Raw genomic sequence first — 18,006 nt, forward strand, 5'->3', positions numbered from 1 at the left:
TTGTTACGGAGTCTCTTTAAGCAATGGTACACAAAACAGTGAAACCATAAACAATGGTTGGCAAATTGCAAGGTAAGGTTAAATATAGAAGAAGAGTCACTGTTTCCATGTGGTGGTGGAGAAGAGCACGTGGGGAACAGGGTCCGGCCAAATAGGTTTAGGATATAAGGGATGGAGGAGTGGGGCCACATTATGAGGGGGGGGGGGGAGAGAGAGAGAGTATGAAGATGGCGGGAGGGCTATGGTAAACCGATGTATTTTTAAGACCTGCTTGAATGAGTTAAAGAGGGTAGTGAGCCTGATGGGTGAAGGGAAGGGAGTTCCAGGGAGTAGGGGCTGTTCTGGAGAAGTCCTGGAGCCATGCGACTGAGCAAATGATGTGAGCGGTGGACATCAGTAGATTTGTTGGAGGAGTGAAGAGAGCGAGTTAGGGAGTATCTTTTGATGAGATCAGAGATGTATGAAGGGGAGGTATGGTGGATGGATTTGTATTCCAGGTAGAAGAGTTTAAATTTAGTTCTCAGGGGACAGCGAGGCAGCTGAAGAGGAGCAACGAGAGATGTGAATGAGACTGGCTAGGTCCACTAGACCTCTCAAGGCGTTCTATGGTATCTGGCACCAAGACCTTAGCAGCAGATTGTAACCATTAATGCTTGGTCTCCATAAGACCTCTGAAGGTGTCCTATGGTATCTTATGCTGGGCATACCACGGGTCGATCCGGCGGCCGATTAGCCGTCGGATCGACGTCCGCACGTGCACGCGCGGATCGATTCCCGCTCGTCCCCGCGGTGATCGGACACGTCGGATATTATCAATCGAGCCATCAGCGGCTCAATTGATAAGGGGGCATCGAGCTGTGTATGCCCAGCATTATACCAAGACCTTAGCAGTAGATTGTTGAAGTTGTGTATATATAGCGAGGTTGGGCTTCCATGGCTCAGACCAGTTTTTTTCAGTATATCCCACTAATGCATGACCAGATAGGCATCTGAGGAATAATGATAGGCACACACAATTATTTCAGACATGTCTGATCTGTTTCTGTTCTATAACTGATTGATTTTGTGAAGTTATCATTGGAAAATTGATCTCGTTATCAATAGGAAGCAGTTTGCACATGAACACACAATACATATTCCCATCAGATTACCTGTCGATTGGACAGGAAATTGAATCGTGCGTACCTGACATTAGGAGGCCAATAAAAACGTGATTCATTAGACCAGTCACCTGCCCAGTGTAGACATATTCGGTTAGTAGATAGGGCTCTGGTCTGTGGCCACACGACTTATACACAGTATGGTATGATGCATTAGGTGTTCATGTACCTTTAAACATGAGCACTGAAGCCCAGCTAAACGCACTGCTGCACTTTTAAAATCGCATGCGTTTTTTTAATCACAAGATCTGTTGAAAAATCGTGAAGACGTGTACACACTGGTGCAATGCAATTTTTCTATTTTCACAAGGGGCTTTGCGATTTAAAAATCGCATGCGATTTTAAAAATGCAGTGCAAGCGCAGCAGTGTGTACAGGCCCTTAGGCCCTTAGCACACTTTCATAGGTAGCCATGCTTTTCACAGAAATTTGGAAAAATTGTAGAAAAAATTCCAACATTCCGGATCGATAAAAACGGAAAATCCGTTGCTGTGCGTTGCGCTGCTCATCCCATTCATTACAGTGAATGGGATCAGCAATGCGCTTTGCCAAAAATGCAAGCAGCAGTGCGATAGTGCATCGTACTGCTGCGCAGCACGAATAGTATGAACGTCAGAAGTGCACACTATGCACTTCTCATGTTCTTGCTGATCGGATACCATATGTGCTGCCGAAATGCGCACAGCAGCGCGTATAGTGTGAACGAGCCCTTACAGTAAAGCTGAACCTGGCCATGTCTGTGAGACATTTCAGCAGATCAGATCTTTTCCAGGAAGGTAGATAAGCAGCTGAGTACAGCGGAATATTAAAATCATTTTCATCTAATAACTTCTAAAGGACAAAACATGTAGTCGAAGGCCCATTACAAGGGTTGCTCTTCTCCAGTGCTCAGAGCAGTGAGAAGTCAATGCATTCTCATTTAACCAGTTCCACAAGATTTAAAAACTGAATTTTAACCGCTGACTATTCTTAGACCTTTCTTAGAATGCAAGCGCATTTAAAATATCAACATGTCAGAGGATATGTCTGAGTAATTTTAAATGGAAATCTTCAAAGCAATTTAGTCTTGTATATTTTTTTCAGTTGCTATGGCTAAATTAAGCTGGGCTTATATGAAATATAATCATCCATCACACAAGATAAAAACGTAGTCAATATTCATTACTTCCTCTAGCGAGTGAAAGGCATTAGGATATTAAATGTCAAGTGCTAACTGAAAAAGAATACGAACATGCAAGCTTTTGTAGGAAAATTAAGCATGAAGATGTTAAGAGTTTGTAGATTACATTCTTAACTTTGATTTCCACTTTTTCAGGTTGCTGAACTTAAAATGGAATTGAAGCTTAGAGGCCTACCGGTGTCTGGTACAAAGACTGACCTTATCGAACGCTTGAAGCCGTACCAGGACTTGAATAATAATGGTGTAAGCACAAACAGTGCCACAGCGGTCACCACCACAGCCACTTTTGCTTCTTCAGGAAGTGGTGCTACGGAAGATCTTACAGCAACACTGTCTACAACTACTGTAAATAACTCTGCCCTTAGTATGCATATAGAGACATCCTCTTCTTCAAATGGAGGCAACCAGGCACCTATGGATACCATCAGTTCCCCATTACCCATGTCTCCCGCCCCTTCAGAACAATCCAATTTTAGCACCGAAGACACTAACATGACAGACACTTTTGCAGAGATAATGACCATGATGTCACCATCTCAGTTTATGAACACATCACCAATTAAAGTTGGTCTTAATGAGGACAGTATAGCCAGTGTAAGCACTACAAACATAGATTTAGATGTTGCAGAAAAGGACCGCAAGCTACAGGAAAAAGAAAAGCAGATCGAGGAACTTAAAAGGAAGCTGGAACAAGAGCAGAAGCTTGTGGAAGTTCTGAAGATGCAGCTTGAGGTCGAGAAACGCGGCCAGCAACAACCTTGTTCTAATGTTTTAGTAAATGTGGATCAGAAGCATTTCACTGGGGTCAATGTAAAGGAGGAAACAGCCATGCCTGATTGCCAGCATTCTGCACAGACTATTCTCAGTGGACATTTGATAGGGCAGCCCACAGTGCCCAATGGCAGCCAGAGTATTATTGCCAACAATGCAGTTGTCATCAAACATGAAGTTCCATTGGCCAATCCTGAACATCAGAACATTATCCAACAGTTTTATGTGACTTCTCAAAGGCCATCACAAGCTACAGTAATGGGTCAGCCCCAGGCACTGCTAACCACGCCAACGGCACAGATTCTGCTCCCTGTCTCCATCAAAACAACCAATGCAATGCAACTGTCAGTGGTCCAGGTCTGTAATTAGTAAAATGATGCTTTACATGTAACGGTCACATTCTAAGGTCTATTATGTAGCAGTTGCTGTATATTGTCAGTCAAATGAAGGAAGCAGCCCCACATATAGCATTGTACCTATAGTAACTTTGTCTTGAGTCTTTCAAAATGAACAATGCTGTATAGTTAGTATTGTGTTTTGAAAGCATGCCTGTTTCATTGAATTGCAGTGCTGAAATGACACTTTGTGTTGTGCTATTTTGTTAACCTATTACCAGATTTACTGCTTCACCCCTTTGCCACTCCTTGTACCTATGTGTACATATTATCTTTGCTATACCTGGGTATACTTCACCAAGTGTAATTTTACAAGGTGGAACTTTATTACTAATGACATTTTTCTATAAGCTCGGCTGCTTTCCATGGTTTATACTCCATACATAAAGCAGATGTGCCGTGCACTTTTGCACAGCACACAATGAAAAGTATTTATGTCACATATAGTTGGTGAATAATTCAATTCTCTGTTTTCAAACTAATTTGCTCTTATCAGCAACTGGGAATAGACTGCAGTAGAACTCTACCAAGGCAGCTCTGGCATTCAGTAAACGCTAAAGCTTAAAGGAGTTATCAGGCATGTTATAGCAAAATTAGTGCAACTTACCCAGGGCTTTGTCCAGCCCCAAGCTCCCAGCATGTCCCTCGCCGCAGCTCTGCCGTCAGCCGTTCACCGCCTCTGCCTCCCGGTCTGCACTGATGATGTCAGACCTCGCCTGTGGTGGCGGTCATTGCCAGCGCCGCTCGAGCAGGCGCAGTACAGGCCGTCCTCCAGGTCAGCCTGACGTCATCAGCGTGGACCGGGAGGCAAAGGCGGCTGACGGCAGAGCTGTGGCGAGGGACATGCTGGGAGCTTGGGGCTGGACGAAGCCCTTGGTAAGTAGCACTAATTTTTCTATAACATGCCTGATAACTCCTTTAACCCTTCCAGTGCTCCCTGCAAAAGTGATACTTAGTAAAACTTTTTTTTTTTTTTTAGTATTTCCATAAATTGTATTGAAGAATATTTTTCCATAAAGGTTATCATGCTGTGGCAAGTCTTTTAGAGCTGAGAGGAAGTTCTGAGTTTAGTTCCACTTTAATACTACACATTTCTTTAGACTAGCAAGGAGAATTGCAGAAGCATACCGTGCATACAGCATGCCAGGCTGCTCACACCTGTTTTGCTGATGGCAGTGTTACACAGATAGGGTTAAGGTGGCCATAAGGAGACTAAACATATGTAACATCACTGGTGTAAGTGTCTGAAATCTCAATTAACGCATCTCAATTAACAACATTGCAAATCAGAATACTTTAAAGTTCAATTGCTGAATAGCTGTTTTTTTTTTGTAGTGCAAATGGGTTCACAAAAAGTATGTTTAATAATATAATGTTTAATTTTCTCTTCTGCTATAAGAGTAGAAAAGCAAATCGGAGTTAGAATAACAGGTTAATTTACATTTGATCCCACTGTGGCCATTGGGAGTTTTATAACTGAGAAGATCCTATGACCGCACACACTGCGCTTCCTGAGTCAGAGGTTGTCGACACTAATTGCTATTAGATTGGTGAATACATCAGACATCTGCTGGGGAAAGTGCTAACTGATTGCTTCTACTACCTTTAGTTGGCTTGGCCTTCACCTCTAAGCTAGAATTATAGCATGGAATCAAGTAAATCGTTCTTTTAGTCCCTTGTGGATCTATTTTCTGCTTGGAAGTCACTGTAGCCACATATTGTAAAGGCTACTTGAAGTGAAATTTAGCATAATGAAATAACTGTATATAGAGCATAGTACCAATCTTTCTTAGAACTTGCCTTTGTTTCCCCTGACCTTTATTTACATTAAGGGGTTAACCATTCAGTGCTATAAATTCCAGTAAGGAACAGAAACAGAACTTGCGCTCAACAATACAGCACTGGCCCTTTTATCATGCATTATCGATGCAGCTCTCTTGCGTTGGGTGGTGCAACTATAAAAAACAAAAAGGTGGGGGAGAGAGAAAGCGCTCCGATAGTGCATTAAACTAGGTATGCAATTTACACACACTTTACATTTTGCACTTACAGTTGTCTTGTCTGTGCTGCGTTATGCTCCAACAATGTCCCAGCAGGCCGCCTCGCCTCAGCCTAATCCAGCCTGGCTAGGGCTGGTGGTGTAGATGACTCATACGAGAGAGCATCTGTCTGGATGGAGCAGTGCACAGCCTCTGACGTCTGACGTCACTACCGTTTTCGGCGTATGGCCACGCCTTCCTCAGGTGACGTTCCTAGGGAGACGGCGTAGTATACATAGGAAAAGTGCCCTTAGTAAAAAAAAAAACCTCATTCCATATTTTACCACATTCCTAAAATACTCAAAAGTACAGTGGAACCACCAGGGCGACCTATTGTGGCAGGAATAGAGGGTATACTAGCATCAATATCGGATTATATAGACCATTTCCTGCAGCCTATAGTGCAACATACAGAATCCTACACGAGAGACTCCTTGCATGCCCTAGAAATATTAGAACACTACACCAGGAAAAAAAAGAATATCTCTGAGCATCCCTTGACGTATGTTCTCTTTATACATCTATACCACACACAAAAGGCCTGGAGGCTGTTAAACATTTTTTGTCTAAAGGCCAGTTTATACTGGATCTTCTTAAATTCTCTTTGGAGCACAACTATTTTACCTATATGAAAGATCATTACCTACAGTCCGCTCCGATGGTGTGTTATGGTCTGGTTGGAGTCCAGAGCAGATGTGTTTCCGCCATAGGCTTCTGCAGGAAAGGCATCCACTACCGGAGTTATCATGCTGGGCAGATTTCTGCCTTGTGGTCACTACGGACTGTCAAGTGTGAACAGATCCTTTTAATAAATCTGATCCCTTCAACTGTCCGCTCTCATGATCCGGCAAAAGAGAAAAATTGTCCATTTTGCTTTGCAGTGTGAGCCAAGCCATAGCTACAGTATGAATAATGAATGTCCATTTATAACTTGGTTTATTACCTAACCATTGTGAATCAATACACCAGTGATGTCGTCCTACTGAGGAGAAACACAAATCTATCTGTCCTTCCATAAAAGCAACCAATCCAGACAGTCACAGACACTGCAGGCAGTCAATGCATGACTGCTGGGAAGGGTGCTGGAGCTGTTCTGGAAACACTGCTATTGCTTATGGGATGTGGCCCATTGCAAGATTCAGCACTAGATGAGACATTCCATTGTCCTTACAGCTTCCCGTTATTACGTTAGATTCCTAAGGCATGGAAATAGCCAAGTGCTGGTAGCTCTGTTAACTACCTGGCATTGATCACCACCGTGTAGTGAAAGGTGTCCTGGTCACTAATCTGATTTAAGATGGTGCATAATTTAATTTTAATACAAATTAAGTGTATATAGTTTTTTTTGCTGTGTGTTCTATGTTTTATTCTCCCTAGCTTACTTACTAAGCAGGCTCCATGCTCCACTCTAGCATAAGTATGTATGATACAATAAAGATAAGCACATTTTCACAGTGTTTGTTCACAGTGCAGCTTTGTCGGAAATATATTGGAAAATTAGTTTGACCTGTGCGTTTTAGGAATGGATCTTGATTGTTCTGAAACCAGCTGCACATTGCTTATAGCAACTTCTGCACAATATCAGGTTGCTATAGGCAATACTTGCTGTTTCCAGTCCAGAAACATCAGCATATTTGCATTACAATCCTCTTTGGTCTTCCTTCTCCTGAATTCCTCATGAATGTATCCATCCCTAGTATTGCTGCCTAATGTCTGACTACATGCCTACTTCATCTTCTACCTGTTCTCAGATAGTGACAACTTTACTGTTATGCTGGGAATACACCGGTCGATTCTGGCTCTCGATTCTGTGCCCTCTCTATTCTCTTATCTTCCGCTCGTTTGTCTTCTCTTTTTTCAACTCACTTCAATGATGACTCGAGCAGCAAAACGATCGAATGCTGATCGGACATGTCGGGAAATGATCTATCGAGCCATCTTATCAGCTCAGAATCGAGCTGTATATTCCCAGCATTATAGATGTTCCCAGTTGTGTATATTTTGTAAATGGCTACAGGAACCTTTTACAGTGTTGCCCAAGTTCCTTTCACATGTAAACCCTGCTGAAGATTTGAGGCGATTATGTAAATGTGATGGTGTTTGTTTTTGCTACAGGCTCAGCCCCAGCCAGCAAGCACAGCTCAGCCTCCAGCCCTGTCTACCACTGCTGCAGCTCTGGTCCAAGCACCTTCATCTCAGAAAGCACCTGCACCTTCAGCTCAAGACAAGTTTCCAGCGCATGTACTCAGCCAGAGCCAGCAGGCAAGAAAGGTGTGTGATCTGGCAAGTAATCATGTAGTAGAACAAGGACTATGGCACATTTGTGTGCATTGCTTATGTCTGGTCACACTCTGAAATAGACATAACTCCTAAGCTAGAATGTTACGTACGCAGTTTAAATGTGCGCTGTTTAACCAGGCTAGATATGAAGCTCAGCACTGTGATTTGCACACCTCATAGCCAGTAGCACAGTACCATGTGCTTTGTAAGGTAGCTTTATCTATTGGTGGTACAGGAGATGAATCTCTAAAGCGGACATAGCAATAATCACCAAGGTTTAACTCTTCCAAACTTTAAAAACAAAAAATAAAAAGTTTCTCATGGAGAAAATTACCTCATTGTTTTAGTTTTTTTAGTATCTCTGGAAATAGTTTTATATCTATCTAGTTATATAATTTTTCTTTTTCTTCTTTATTTACATTTTTGTAGGAGGATGTGAAAAGATTTTTTTTTTGCCCTTTCACACTGTGTGCTTTTGATGTACTGCACATAGTGTGCGATACACATGGTAACATGGAAGTCCATAGATTTTCATGTTTCCGTTCACAGTACAGCTGTGTGTTCCCGGGCGTCACCATGTAACACGGACAGGAACAATTTATCGGGCGACACAAGTTTTCCTATTGGTTCAGTTGTACTGTAGCCGCTGACAACCACACTATAGAGCACCACAGCCTGCATACCAAGCATCAGAAACGCATGCACGAAAGCATGTGTTTTGTAGTGTGACAGAGCCCTAAATCCTGGATAAAGAGATTCACTCACTTCCCATCCTTTTGTCTTATTACCTATTTCATCAGCACTAGAATCACAGTGGTTGAAGAATAGCGTCTGTTAGGTTATTCCTATGTACTCTGGAGACTCACTGGTTTCACATGCTGTTGTGTGGATAGTTTGTAGGTTCACATTTACCACCTTTTCCAATGCCTTGTGTGACCTCTGAAACGAACCGTGTATGCCCAGCATTTGTAAGCCTCATTGTATGTGCTGTGTAAACGTAAGCAGGGCATTTCAGCAATCTGACACTGTTTTGGCTGTAGAGTTGGGAGCTGCCATTACTGATGAGACCTGGCCAGTGCCATGCAGAGCTACCTCATTTACATTATTGCAGTGACTGATCCCATCTTACATTATACACTTGATGGCTGTGGACTGATCAGAATCAGATTTATTTCGCCAAGTGCGGCGGAAGCCACACTCAGAATTATTTGTGGTACACACAGGCATAGGGCTTAGTGCAAAAAAATTACAGGTTTACAACAGTGAACGTGAACTGACATTGTGCAAAAGGTGCATAAAAAACACAGACAGAATAAAAACAGAACATTACATGCGGATATAAGGGCCTAAAGTGGCAGTTCTGCAGGATGACCGGGGGGCCATGCTGGGTGGACATGCAGCGTAAGGGGCATTAGTTTAGAAGGCGTACCGCTTGGGGGGAAAAAAAGAGTTCCTGTGCCTGGAGGTTTTGGTGGGAATAGTTCTGTAGCGGCGGCCTGAACGCATGCGGACGAAGAAGCGACTACCGGGGTGGAGAGGATCTTGCGCATTCCTGTTTGCGCTAGATCGTAGCCTGGATGCGTGGAGGAGTGGCAGGGGTGTCCCAATGATTCTCTCCGCAGCCTTGATCACCCTTTGCAGTTTGTACTTGTCGCTTGCGGTAGCGCAGACCAGAGATGGTCAATGAGATTCTAATACTACAAATGTTATGCAAATTGCAATTGCAAAATAGTTTGTTTTAATTTGCCTGTTCCTAGATGAATGTATCTGCATGAAATTTGCCTGTAATTAGTCAGAATTATTGGCAATTCATTGACTACCTGTTAGTTTGGCCTGTAGGGTTCAGTCCAGGCATGTGTGTTTAGTACTTTAATGCTGATTGCTGCATGCTTGTTGTTGGATAAACATCTTAATTTTTTTCATTTAAGCTGCATTTAAATATTTCAAATACACTGTTACATTCAATGATGACATTTCTCGGATTCTTGATAGGCACTGACAATATCATGTTGGCTGCAAGGCTGGAATAATATAAAGGTGCCATACAGTATGTGCCCAGTAGAGGGAGACAATGTATTCATTTGTATAACGCTTGTATGAATAAGTGAAAAAGGAAAAAGAGGAAAAAGTTTGTCTTTAATTACAGAAAAACTGCCATTTATTGTGATACATTTATATACAGTGGGGCCTCATTCATAGGGGGATGTTGCGGAGCTGCGTTATTAACTCTTATAACGCAGCTTACAACACTGCAATGCTAATCCTATGGGACGTTTACAAGGTAACGTTAGCACCGCATTGTAATATTTAGCGTTATGGTAACGCACTGCTTGCAGTGTGTTACTTCTAAACGCACATGTTACCAGGTACAGCTAAGCATACTTTTCATGGCCAGTATGCTTTCCTGTACCTACTGTATGCGACGGTAATGCAGTGTTAATGTGCGTTACCACCTTTTTTTTTTGCTTTGCGTTGTAATGCTGCGCTGTGACTTTACCGTCGCATTACAACGCAACGTCTCACTGTGAACGAAGAATAAATGTATTTTTTCTTGCAAGTCCTGAAGCTGGACAGTGAGATGCCAGTTAAAAAATCTATCCATAGTGTTATAGGGGAATATTTGCTTTTGGCAGTGGCGTACCGTCCATTGAGCGCACAGGGGCGGGGCGCACCGGGTGACAGGCGGGGAAAGGGGTGTCAAAGAGGCCAGCCCAGCCATTTCAGATCAAGCCAGCAGAAAGTGCTCCGCCTCCCTTCTCCTCATTGCTCGACTATAGCTGGCCCAGACCCCGTTTGCCCCGCCTCCGTCAACTCGGCGGCTAGTTCAACTTTGCAGAAGCCGGCCCACCCTGGGCTTCACTGGGATTTCAGCCGCGATTGGGGAGGATCCTATATTTTACCCTGATGATGCTGCTGCTGCTGCCGCCGCCTCCGCGGCTGCACTGCTGCAACCTGGGGCAATGAGATGCTGCCAAGCGATGCCAGTGCACTACTCCCCTTCCAGGCAGGCTCATGGGGATCCCAGAGACGGAAGGCGGGCCCACCGCTGAGACCATGTCAGCCACTGCTGCCCCTGCTTCCTCTCGGCTGCTCAACACCCGACCAGCTGGGTCACCCAGGCACACCATCGGCAAACACCACAGATGGATCGACACCTTCCGCTGTGGTCAGTACACCACTGAACACCCCTGCCAGCTGCCAGTGTCTCTCTTCGTCTCTCTCTCTCTCTCCTGTCTCCTCTCTCTTCCTCCTGTCTCTCCCACCTGTCTCTCTTCCTTCTCTCTCTCTCCTGTCCCTCCCTCCTGTCTCTCTCTCTCTGCTCTGTCTCTCCCACCTGTCTCTCTCACCTCTGTCTCTCCCACCTGTCTCTCTTCCTTCTCTCTCTCTCTCCTGTCCCTCCCTCCTGTCTCTTTCTCTCTCTGCTCTGTCTCTCCCACCTGTCTCTCTCTCCTCTGTCTCTCCCACCTGTCTCTCTTCCTTCTCTCTCTCTCATGTCCCTCCCTCCTGTCTCTGTCTCTCTCTCTCTCTCTGCTCTGTCTCTCCCTCTGCTCTCTCTCCCACCTGTCTCTCTCTCTGCTCTATCTCTCCCTCTGCTCTCTCTCCCACCTGTCTCTCTCTCTGCTCTGTCTCTCTCTCCCACCTGTCTCTCCCACCTGTCTCTCTCTCTCTCTCTCTCTCTCTGCTCTGTCTCTCCCACCTGTCTCTCTCTCTCTCTGCTCTGTCTCTCCCACCTGTCTCTCTCTCTCTCTGCTCTGCCTCTCCCACCTGTCTCTCTCTCTGCCTCTCCCACCTGTCTCTCTCTCTGTGTTCTCTCTCTCTCTCTCTCTCTCTCTCTGCTCTGTCTCTCTCTCTCTGCCTCTCCCACCCGTCTCTCTCTTTGTTCTCTCTCTCTCTCTCTCCCACCTGTCTCTCTCTCTGCCTCTCCCACCTGTCTCTCTCTCTCTCTGCTCTCTCTCTCTCTCTCTCTGCTCTGTCTGTCCCACCTGTCTCTCTTTCTGCTCTGTCTGTCCCACCTGTCTCTCTTTCTGCTCTGTCTCTCCCACCTGTCTCTTTCTCTCTCTGCTCTCTCTCCTTCCTGTCTCTCTCTCTCTCTCTGCTCTGTCTCTCCCTCCTCTCTCTTTCTCTCTCTCTCTCTGCTCCGTCTCTCCCTCCGGTCTCTCTCTCTCTCTCTCTCTCTGCTCCGTCTCTCCCTCCGGGGTCTCTCTCTCTCTCTCTCTCTCTCTCTCTCTGCTCCGTCTCTCCCTCCGGGGTCTCTCTCTTTGCTCCGTCTCTCCCTCCGGTCTCTCTCTCTCTCTCTCTCTCTCTCTCTACTCCGTCTTTCCCTCCGGTCTCTCTCTCTCTCTGCTCAGTCTCCCTCCTGTCACTGCCTCCTGTCTCTCTCTGCTCTGTCTCTCTCTGCTCTCTCTGTTTCTCTCTCTCTCTCTCTGCTCTGTCTCTCCCACCTGTCTCTCTCTCTCCCTCCTGTCTCTCCTCTGTCTCTCCCACCTGTCTCTCTCCGCTCTCGCTTCCTTTTCTCTGTCTCTCTCTCTCTCTGCTCTGTCTCTCCCACCTGTCTCTCTTCTCTGTCTCTCCCACCTGTCTCTCTCTCTCCTCTGTCTCTCCCACCTGTCTCTCTCTCTCTGCTCTGTCTCTCTCTCTCTGCTCTGTCTCTCTCTCACCTGTCTCTCTCTCCCTCCCTCCTGTCTCTCTCTCCTCTGTCTCTCCCACCTGTCTCTCTCTCTCTCCCTCCCTCCTGTCTCTCTCTCCTCTGTCTCTCGCACCTGTCTCTCTCTCCCTCCTGTCTCTCTCTCCTCTGTCTCTCCCTTCTGTCTCTCTCCTCTGTCTCGTCCACCTGTCTCTCTCCACTCTCTCTTCCTTCTCTTTCTCTCCCGTCCCTCCCTCCTGTCTCTCTCCTTTCTCTCTCTCTCTGCTCTCTCTCTCTCTGCTCTCTTTCTCTCTCTCTGCTCTCTTTCTCTCTCTTTCTCTGTCTCTCTCTCTCTCTTTCTTTCTCTCTCTCTTTCTCTCTCTCTGCTCTGTCTCTCTCTCTCTGCTCTGTCTCTCTCTCTCTGCTCTGTCTCTCTCTCTCTGCTCTGTCTCTCACCTGTCTCTGCTCTGTCTCTCACACATGTCTCTCTCTCTCACTGCTCTGTCTCTCCCTTCTGTCTCTCTCTGCTCTCTCTTCCTTCTCTCTCTCTCCTGTCTCTCCCTCCGGTGTCTCTCTCGCTCTGCTCTCCCACCTGTCTTTCTCTCTGCTCTGTCTGTCCCATCTGTCTCTCTTTCTGTTCTGTCTGTCCCACCTGTCTCTCTTTCTGCTCTGTCCCACCTGTCTCTTTCTCTTTCTGCTCTGTCTCTCTCTGCTCCATTTCTCTCTGCTCTCTCTCCTTCATGTCTCTTACTCTCTCTCTCTCTCTGCTCTGTCTCTCAATCCGGTCTCTCTCTCTGCTCCGTCTCTCCCTCCGGTCTCTCTCTCTCTGCTCAGTCTCCCCCCTGTCTCTCTCTGCTCTGTCTCTCTCTGCTCTCTCTCTCTCTGCTCTCTCTCTCTGCTCTCTCTCTCTCCCACCTGTCTCTCTCTCTCTCTCCCACCTGTCTCTCTCTCTCTCTCCCTCCTGTCTCTCTCTCCTCTGTCTCTCCCTTCTGTCTCTCTCCTCTGTCTCGTCCACCTGTCTCTCGCCACTCTCTCTTCCTTCTCTTTCTCTCCCGTCCCTCCCTCCTGTCTCGCTCCTTTCTCTCTCTCTCTCTCTCTGCTCTCTCTCTCTCTGCTCTCTTTCTCTCTCTCTGCTCTCTTTCTCTCTCTCTGCTCTCTTTCTCTCTCTCTCTCTTTCTCCAAATCCAAATCCAAATCCAAATCCAAAAAAGCTTTATTGGCAGGACCAAATACATTTAGCATTGCCAAAGCAAAATAGAACATTAACGTGGGGGGGGGGGGGGGGGATTGTGGGAATAAGGGAAGGACATGGGTATACAGTCCATAGGAGGATGTACGGGATGGTATGGGGGGGGATGGGGTATATAGTCCATAGGGGAGGGTGGTATAGGCATACAGTCCATAGGGGAGGGGAGTATGGGGTTATACAGTCCATGTGTTATAATGTTCCTCTCAGTTGGTGGCAGGCCGTGACATATCTGGCAGCTATTTGCACAGTTTCTTCCTCTTCCCCCAGTATGATATAGAGTTTCCTCTCCTCATCTGTGGAGGTGAAATCTGCAATGTGGGCGGAGAGTCTTTGGAAATGGGCGGTCCTCAACGGTGTATATTTGCTGCAGTGTAGCAGGAAGTGGGCCTCATCCTCCAGGACCCCCTGATCACATTGCCGGCACAGTCTCTCCTCCCTGGGCTTCCATGTCTGTCTGTGTCGTCCTGTCTCTATCTCCAGGTTGTGGGCACTCAGACGGTACAGGCTCAAGGCCTGTCTATCTTTGTGGTGGTGTAGCCTCTCCAGATATGGGGCCATTGTGTACTCCCTCTGTAGTGATTGGTAGATAGTGAGTTTCTGGGAGTTCTTTATGTCACGTCTCCATTCCTCTATGTATCGGTCCTTGCAGCTTTCTATCATTCCTTTTATTTGGGCTTTTGTCAGCCTGTGTTGGTGGTCTTGGCTGGGCTGGCTCTTGACGTTTTGTTTCAGAGAGCGTGGTATGGCCTCCCCACCCTGGCTCAGTGAGACTTTATGGTGGTAAGTGCTGGGGTTGCTGCTCTGTATATGCGCCCAATATGAGAGTGCCCTCTGCTGGATAGTCAGCCATAGTGGGAATCTGCCTAGCTCTGCCCGGCAAGCTGAGTTCGAAGTGCTGCGATGGACTTGGAGAAGATACTTGCAGAACTCTAGTTGGAAGATTTCTGTTGGGCTGGAGTCCCATTTTGATTGGTCAGGGTAGGTGACCGGGCCCCATACCTCACTGCTATAGAGCAGGATTGGGGTGATGATGCTGTTGAATATCTTTACCCAGACTCTCACCGGTGGTTTTAGGTGGTAAAGTTGCCTTCTGATGGCATAAAACGTTCTGCAGGCTTTTTCCTTCAGGGCCTCTACTGCTGGTTTAAAGCTCCCAGTTTGGTTAATTTCCAGCCCCAGGTAGGTGTAACTGTTTGTGGTCTCCAGTGGGCAGCCATTTAATATAAATGAGGAGGTGGGCATTTTTAGATTTTTTCTCTGGAACACCATCACTTTTGTCTTCTTTGGGTTGATGGGCAGTGCCCATGTGGTGCAGAAACTCTCCAGTACTGCCAGGCTGTCCTGTAGGCCCCTTTCTGTTGGGGAGAGCAGCAGGAGATCATCTGCATACAGCAGGAACTTCACCTCGTGGTCATGCAAGAGGAGGCCTGGTGCTGGGGAGGATTCCAGGGCTACAGCCAGTTGGTTAATAAATATGTTAAAGAGCGTTGGGCTCAAACTGCAGCCCTGCCTGACTCCTCGACCCTGCTTGAAGAACGCGCTTCTCTTCCCGTCCACTTTCACACTGCATTGGTTCCCAGTATATGAACTCTTGATGACATCATAGATTCTACCTCCTATTCCGCTCTCTAGGAGTTTTAGGAAAAGGCCTGGGTGCCACACCGAGTCAAACGCCTTCTTAAAATCCACAAAGCAAGCGTGTATTTTGCCACGTGAGCTGTGGACATGAGTCTTGATAAGGCTGTGCAGTGTGTAGAAGTGGTCGGTTGTGCGGTGGTTTGGCATGAACCCAGCTTGGCTTTTGCTGAGTACGTCCTGCTGTGTGAGGAAGGAGAGGATCCTTTTATTGATGATGCTGTTAAACAGTTTCCCCAGTGTACTGCTGACACAGATTCCTCTGTAGTTTGCTGGATCATATCTGTCCCCATTCTTGTAGATGGGTGTTATGAGGCCTTCACTCCAGGCCTGAGGAAAGGAGCCCGCACTCAGGATAAGGTTGAAAAGTCTTGCGAGTGCCTCATGTATGTCCGGGGGGCTGTATTTGATCATCTCTGGCAGGATGCCATCGGTACCGCTAGCCTTCTTACATTTTATCAGCTTTGTTCTTTCTCTTATTTCCTCCATCGTGATTGGTGTATCCAGGGGGTTTTGAAAGTCCTTGATTGTCTCCTCCATGTCCTTCAGCTTTGCGGCTATTTGTTTCTGTTCCGGGGTTTGGGCATTTTCTGGGATGTCTTTGTAGAGGTCCCTGAAGTAGTGGAGCCAGATGTGGCCATTTTGGATGTGGAGAGGGCTTTTCTTGGGCTTTGTCCCAATGTGGTTCCAGGTCTCCCAGAATGAGTTGTCTTGGAGGGAGTCCTCCAGCTGTTGGAGTTTGTGGGAGATGTGGCTCTGTTTTTTCCGCCTGAGGGTGTCTTTGTATTGTCTCTGTAGGTGGTCATGGGCTTCCCTTAGGTCCTGGTTGTTGGGGTCTCTGTGCTTTTGGTTAGAGGCTGCCCTTAGAGAATTACGTAGAGCCTTGCACTCACTGTCAAACCATTTTTGGGACTGTTTATTTGTGGATCTCTTAAAGTTGGTCTGCTTGAGGCCGGCGAGTACTGCCATGTTATATAAGATGTTGCTGAAGTCCTTCACTGCATGGTTGACACCTTGTTTGTTCAGTTCATATAGGTTGGTATGAAAGTTTGTCAGCAGTTCTTGGATTTTGGCAGTGTTGGTCATGTTGGTGAATTTGATGGCAGACTCTCTTTCTCTCTCTCTCTCTCTCTCTCTCTTTCTCTCTCTCTCTCTCTCTCTCTCTCTCTCTCTCTCTCTCTCTCTCTCTCTCTCTCTGCTCTGTCTCTCTCTCTCTCTCCCTCCTGTCTCTCTCTCCTCTGTCTCTCCCACCTGTCTCTCTCCACTCTCTCTTCCTTCTCTTTCTCTCCCGTCCCTCTCCTCTCTCTCTCTGCTCTCTCTCTCTCTCTCTGCTCTGTCTCTCTCTCTCTCTTTCTGCTCTGTCTCTCTCTCTCTGCTCTGTCTCTCTCTCTCTCTCTCTCTCTCTCTCTCTGCTCTGTCTCTCTCTGCTCTGTCTCTCACCTGTCTCTGCTCTGTCTCTCACACATGTCTCTCTCTCTCACTGCTCTGTCTCTCACACATGTCTCTCTCTGCTCTCTCTTCCTTCTCTCTCTCTCCTGTCTCTCCCTCCGGTGTCTCTCTCGCTCTGCTCTCCCACATGTCTCTCTCTCTGCTCTGTCTGTCCCACCTGTCTCTCTTTCTGCTCTGTCCCACCTGTCTCTTTCTCTTTCTGCTTTGTCTCTCTCTGCTCCATTTCTCTCTGCTCTCTCTCCTTCATGTCTCTTACTCTCTCTCTCTCTCTCTCTGCTCTGTCTCTCCCTTCTGTGTCTCTCTCTCTCTCTGCTCCGTCTCTCCCTCTGGTCTCTCTCTCTCTCTCTCTCTGCTCCGTCTCTCCCTCTGGTCTCTCTCTCTCTCTCTCTCTCTGCTCCGTCTCTCCCTCCGGTCTCTCTCTCTCTGCTCTCTCTGCTCAGTCTCCCCCCTGTCTCTCTCTGCTCTGTCTCTCTCTGCTCTGTCTCTCTCTGCTCTGTCTCTCTCTGCTCTGTCTCTCTCTGCTCTCTCTCTCTCTCTCTGTTTCTGCCTCCTGTCCTCTCTTCTCTCTCTCTCTCTCTCTCTCGTTTCTGTATGCGTGTGCGCACCTGGGGGTCACTCAGCCAGAAATACATTGGCCATATACAGGGGGATCTAACTATATACAAGGGGGATCCATTGGAGATCTGACTATATACAATGACTGTGTACAGGGGGATCTGACTATATACCCTGGCTATATACAGGGGCGATCTGAATATACACACTGGCTATATACTAAAGGGGAAGTCTGGCTATATACTAAAGGGAGATCTGGCTATATATACTGTAATTGGGTATCATGTTGGTTACCTATCCTAAATGGGGGGGTTATCTAGCTACCTATACTATAAACGGGGGTTAATCTGGCTACCTGTGCTAAAGGGGGGATTATCTGGCTACCTAATCGCTGCCACATTATATATATTTTGGCAAAACACTGCTGCATCGTGTATTTTGCATGGAAACACTGCACATTGTGGCTATACTACACTACCTATACCTATACTGGGGGCAATAATTCCAGGATACCTATACTGGGGGGCACCCATATCTGACATTACCCGCCGGGGCGGGCTTTCCTTTTTTGGTGGGGGGGGGGGGGGGTGTCATTTCATTCCAAGCACCGGGTGTCAAAAGCCCTAGGTACGCCACTGGCTTTTGGTCTCTTCTTCAGCAGCAAGAACTG

At 46.7% G+C, this 18,006-nt stretch overlaps 1 protein-coding gene across 11 annotated transcripts in view; it reads left to right on the forward strand.

Annotated features, from left to right (window-relative positions):
• Nucleotides 1-18,006, forward strand: part of MRTFB (myocardin related transcription factor B) — a 422,849-nt gene that overhangs the window by 370,514 nt on the left and 34,329 nt on the right. For all 11 annotated transcript variants that reach the window (XM_068244719.1, XM_068244722.1, XM_068244721.1 and 8 more), the window contains 2 exons: nt 2,475-3,467; nt 7,660-7,815. In XM_068244719.1, the coding sequence (XP_068100820.1) occupies nt 2,475-3,467; nt 7,660-7,815 (1,149 nt within the window). The remainder of the gene's footprint in view (nt 1-2,474; nt 3,468-7,659; nt 7,816-18,006) is intronic.

Source organism: Hyperolius riggenbachi, chromosome 7 (assembly GCF_040937935.1).
Source record: "Hyperolius riggenbachi isolate aHypRig1 chromosome 7, aHypRig1.pri, whole genome shotgun sequence".
In the NCBI taxonomy this organism is placed as follows: Eukaryota; Metazoa; Chordata; class Amphibia; order Anura; family Hyperoliidae; genus Hyperolius; species Hyperolius riggenbachi.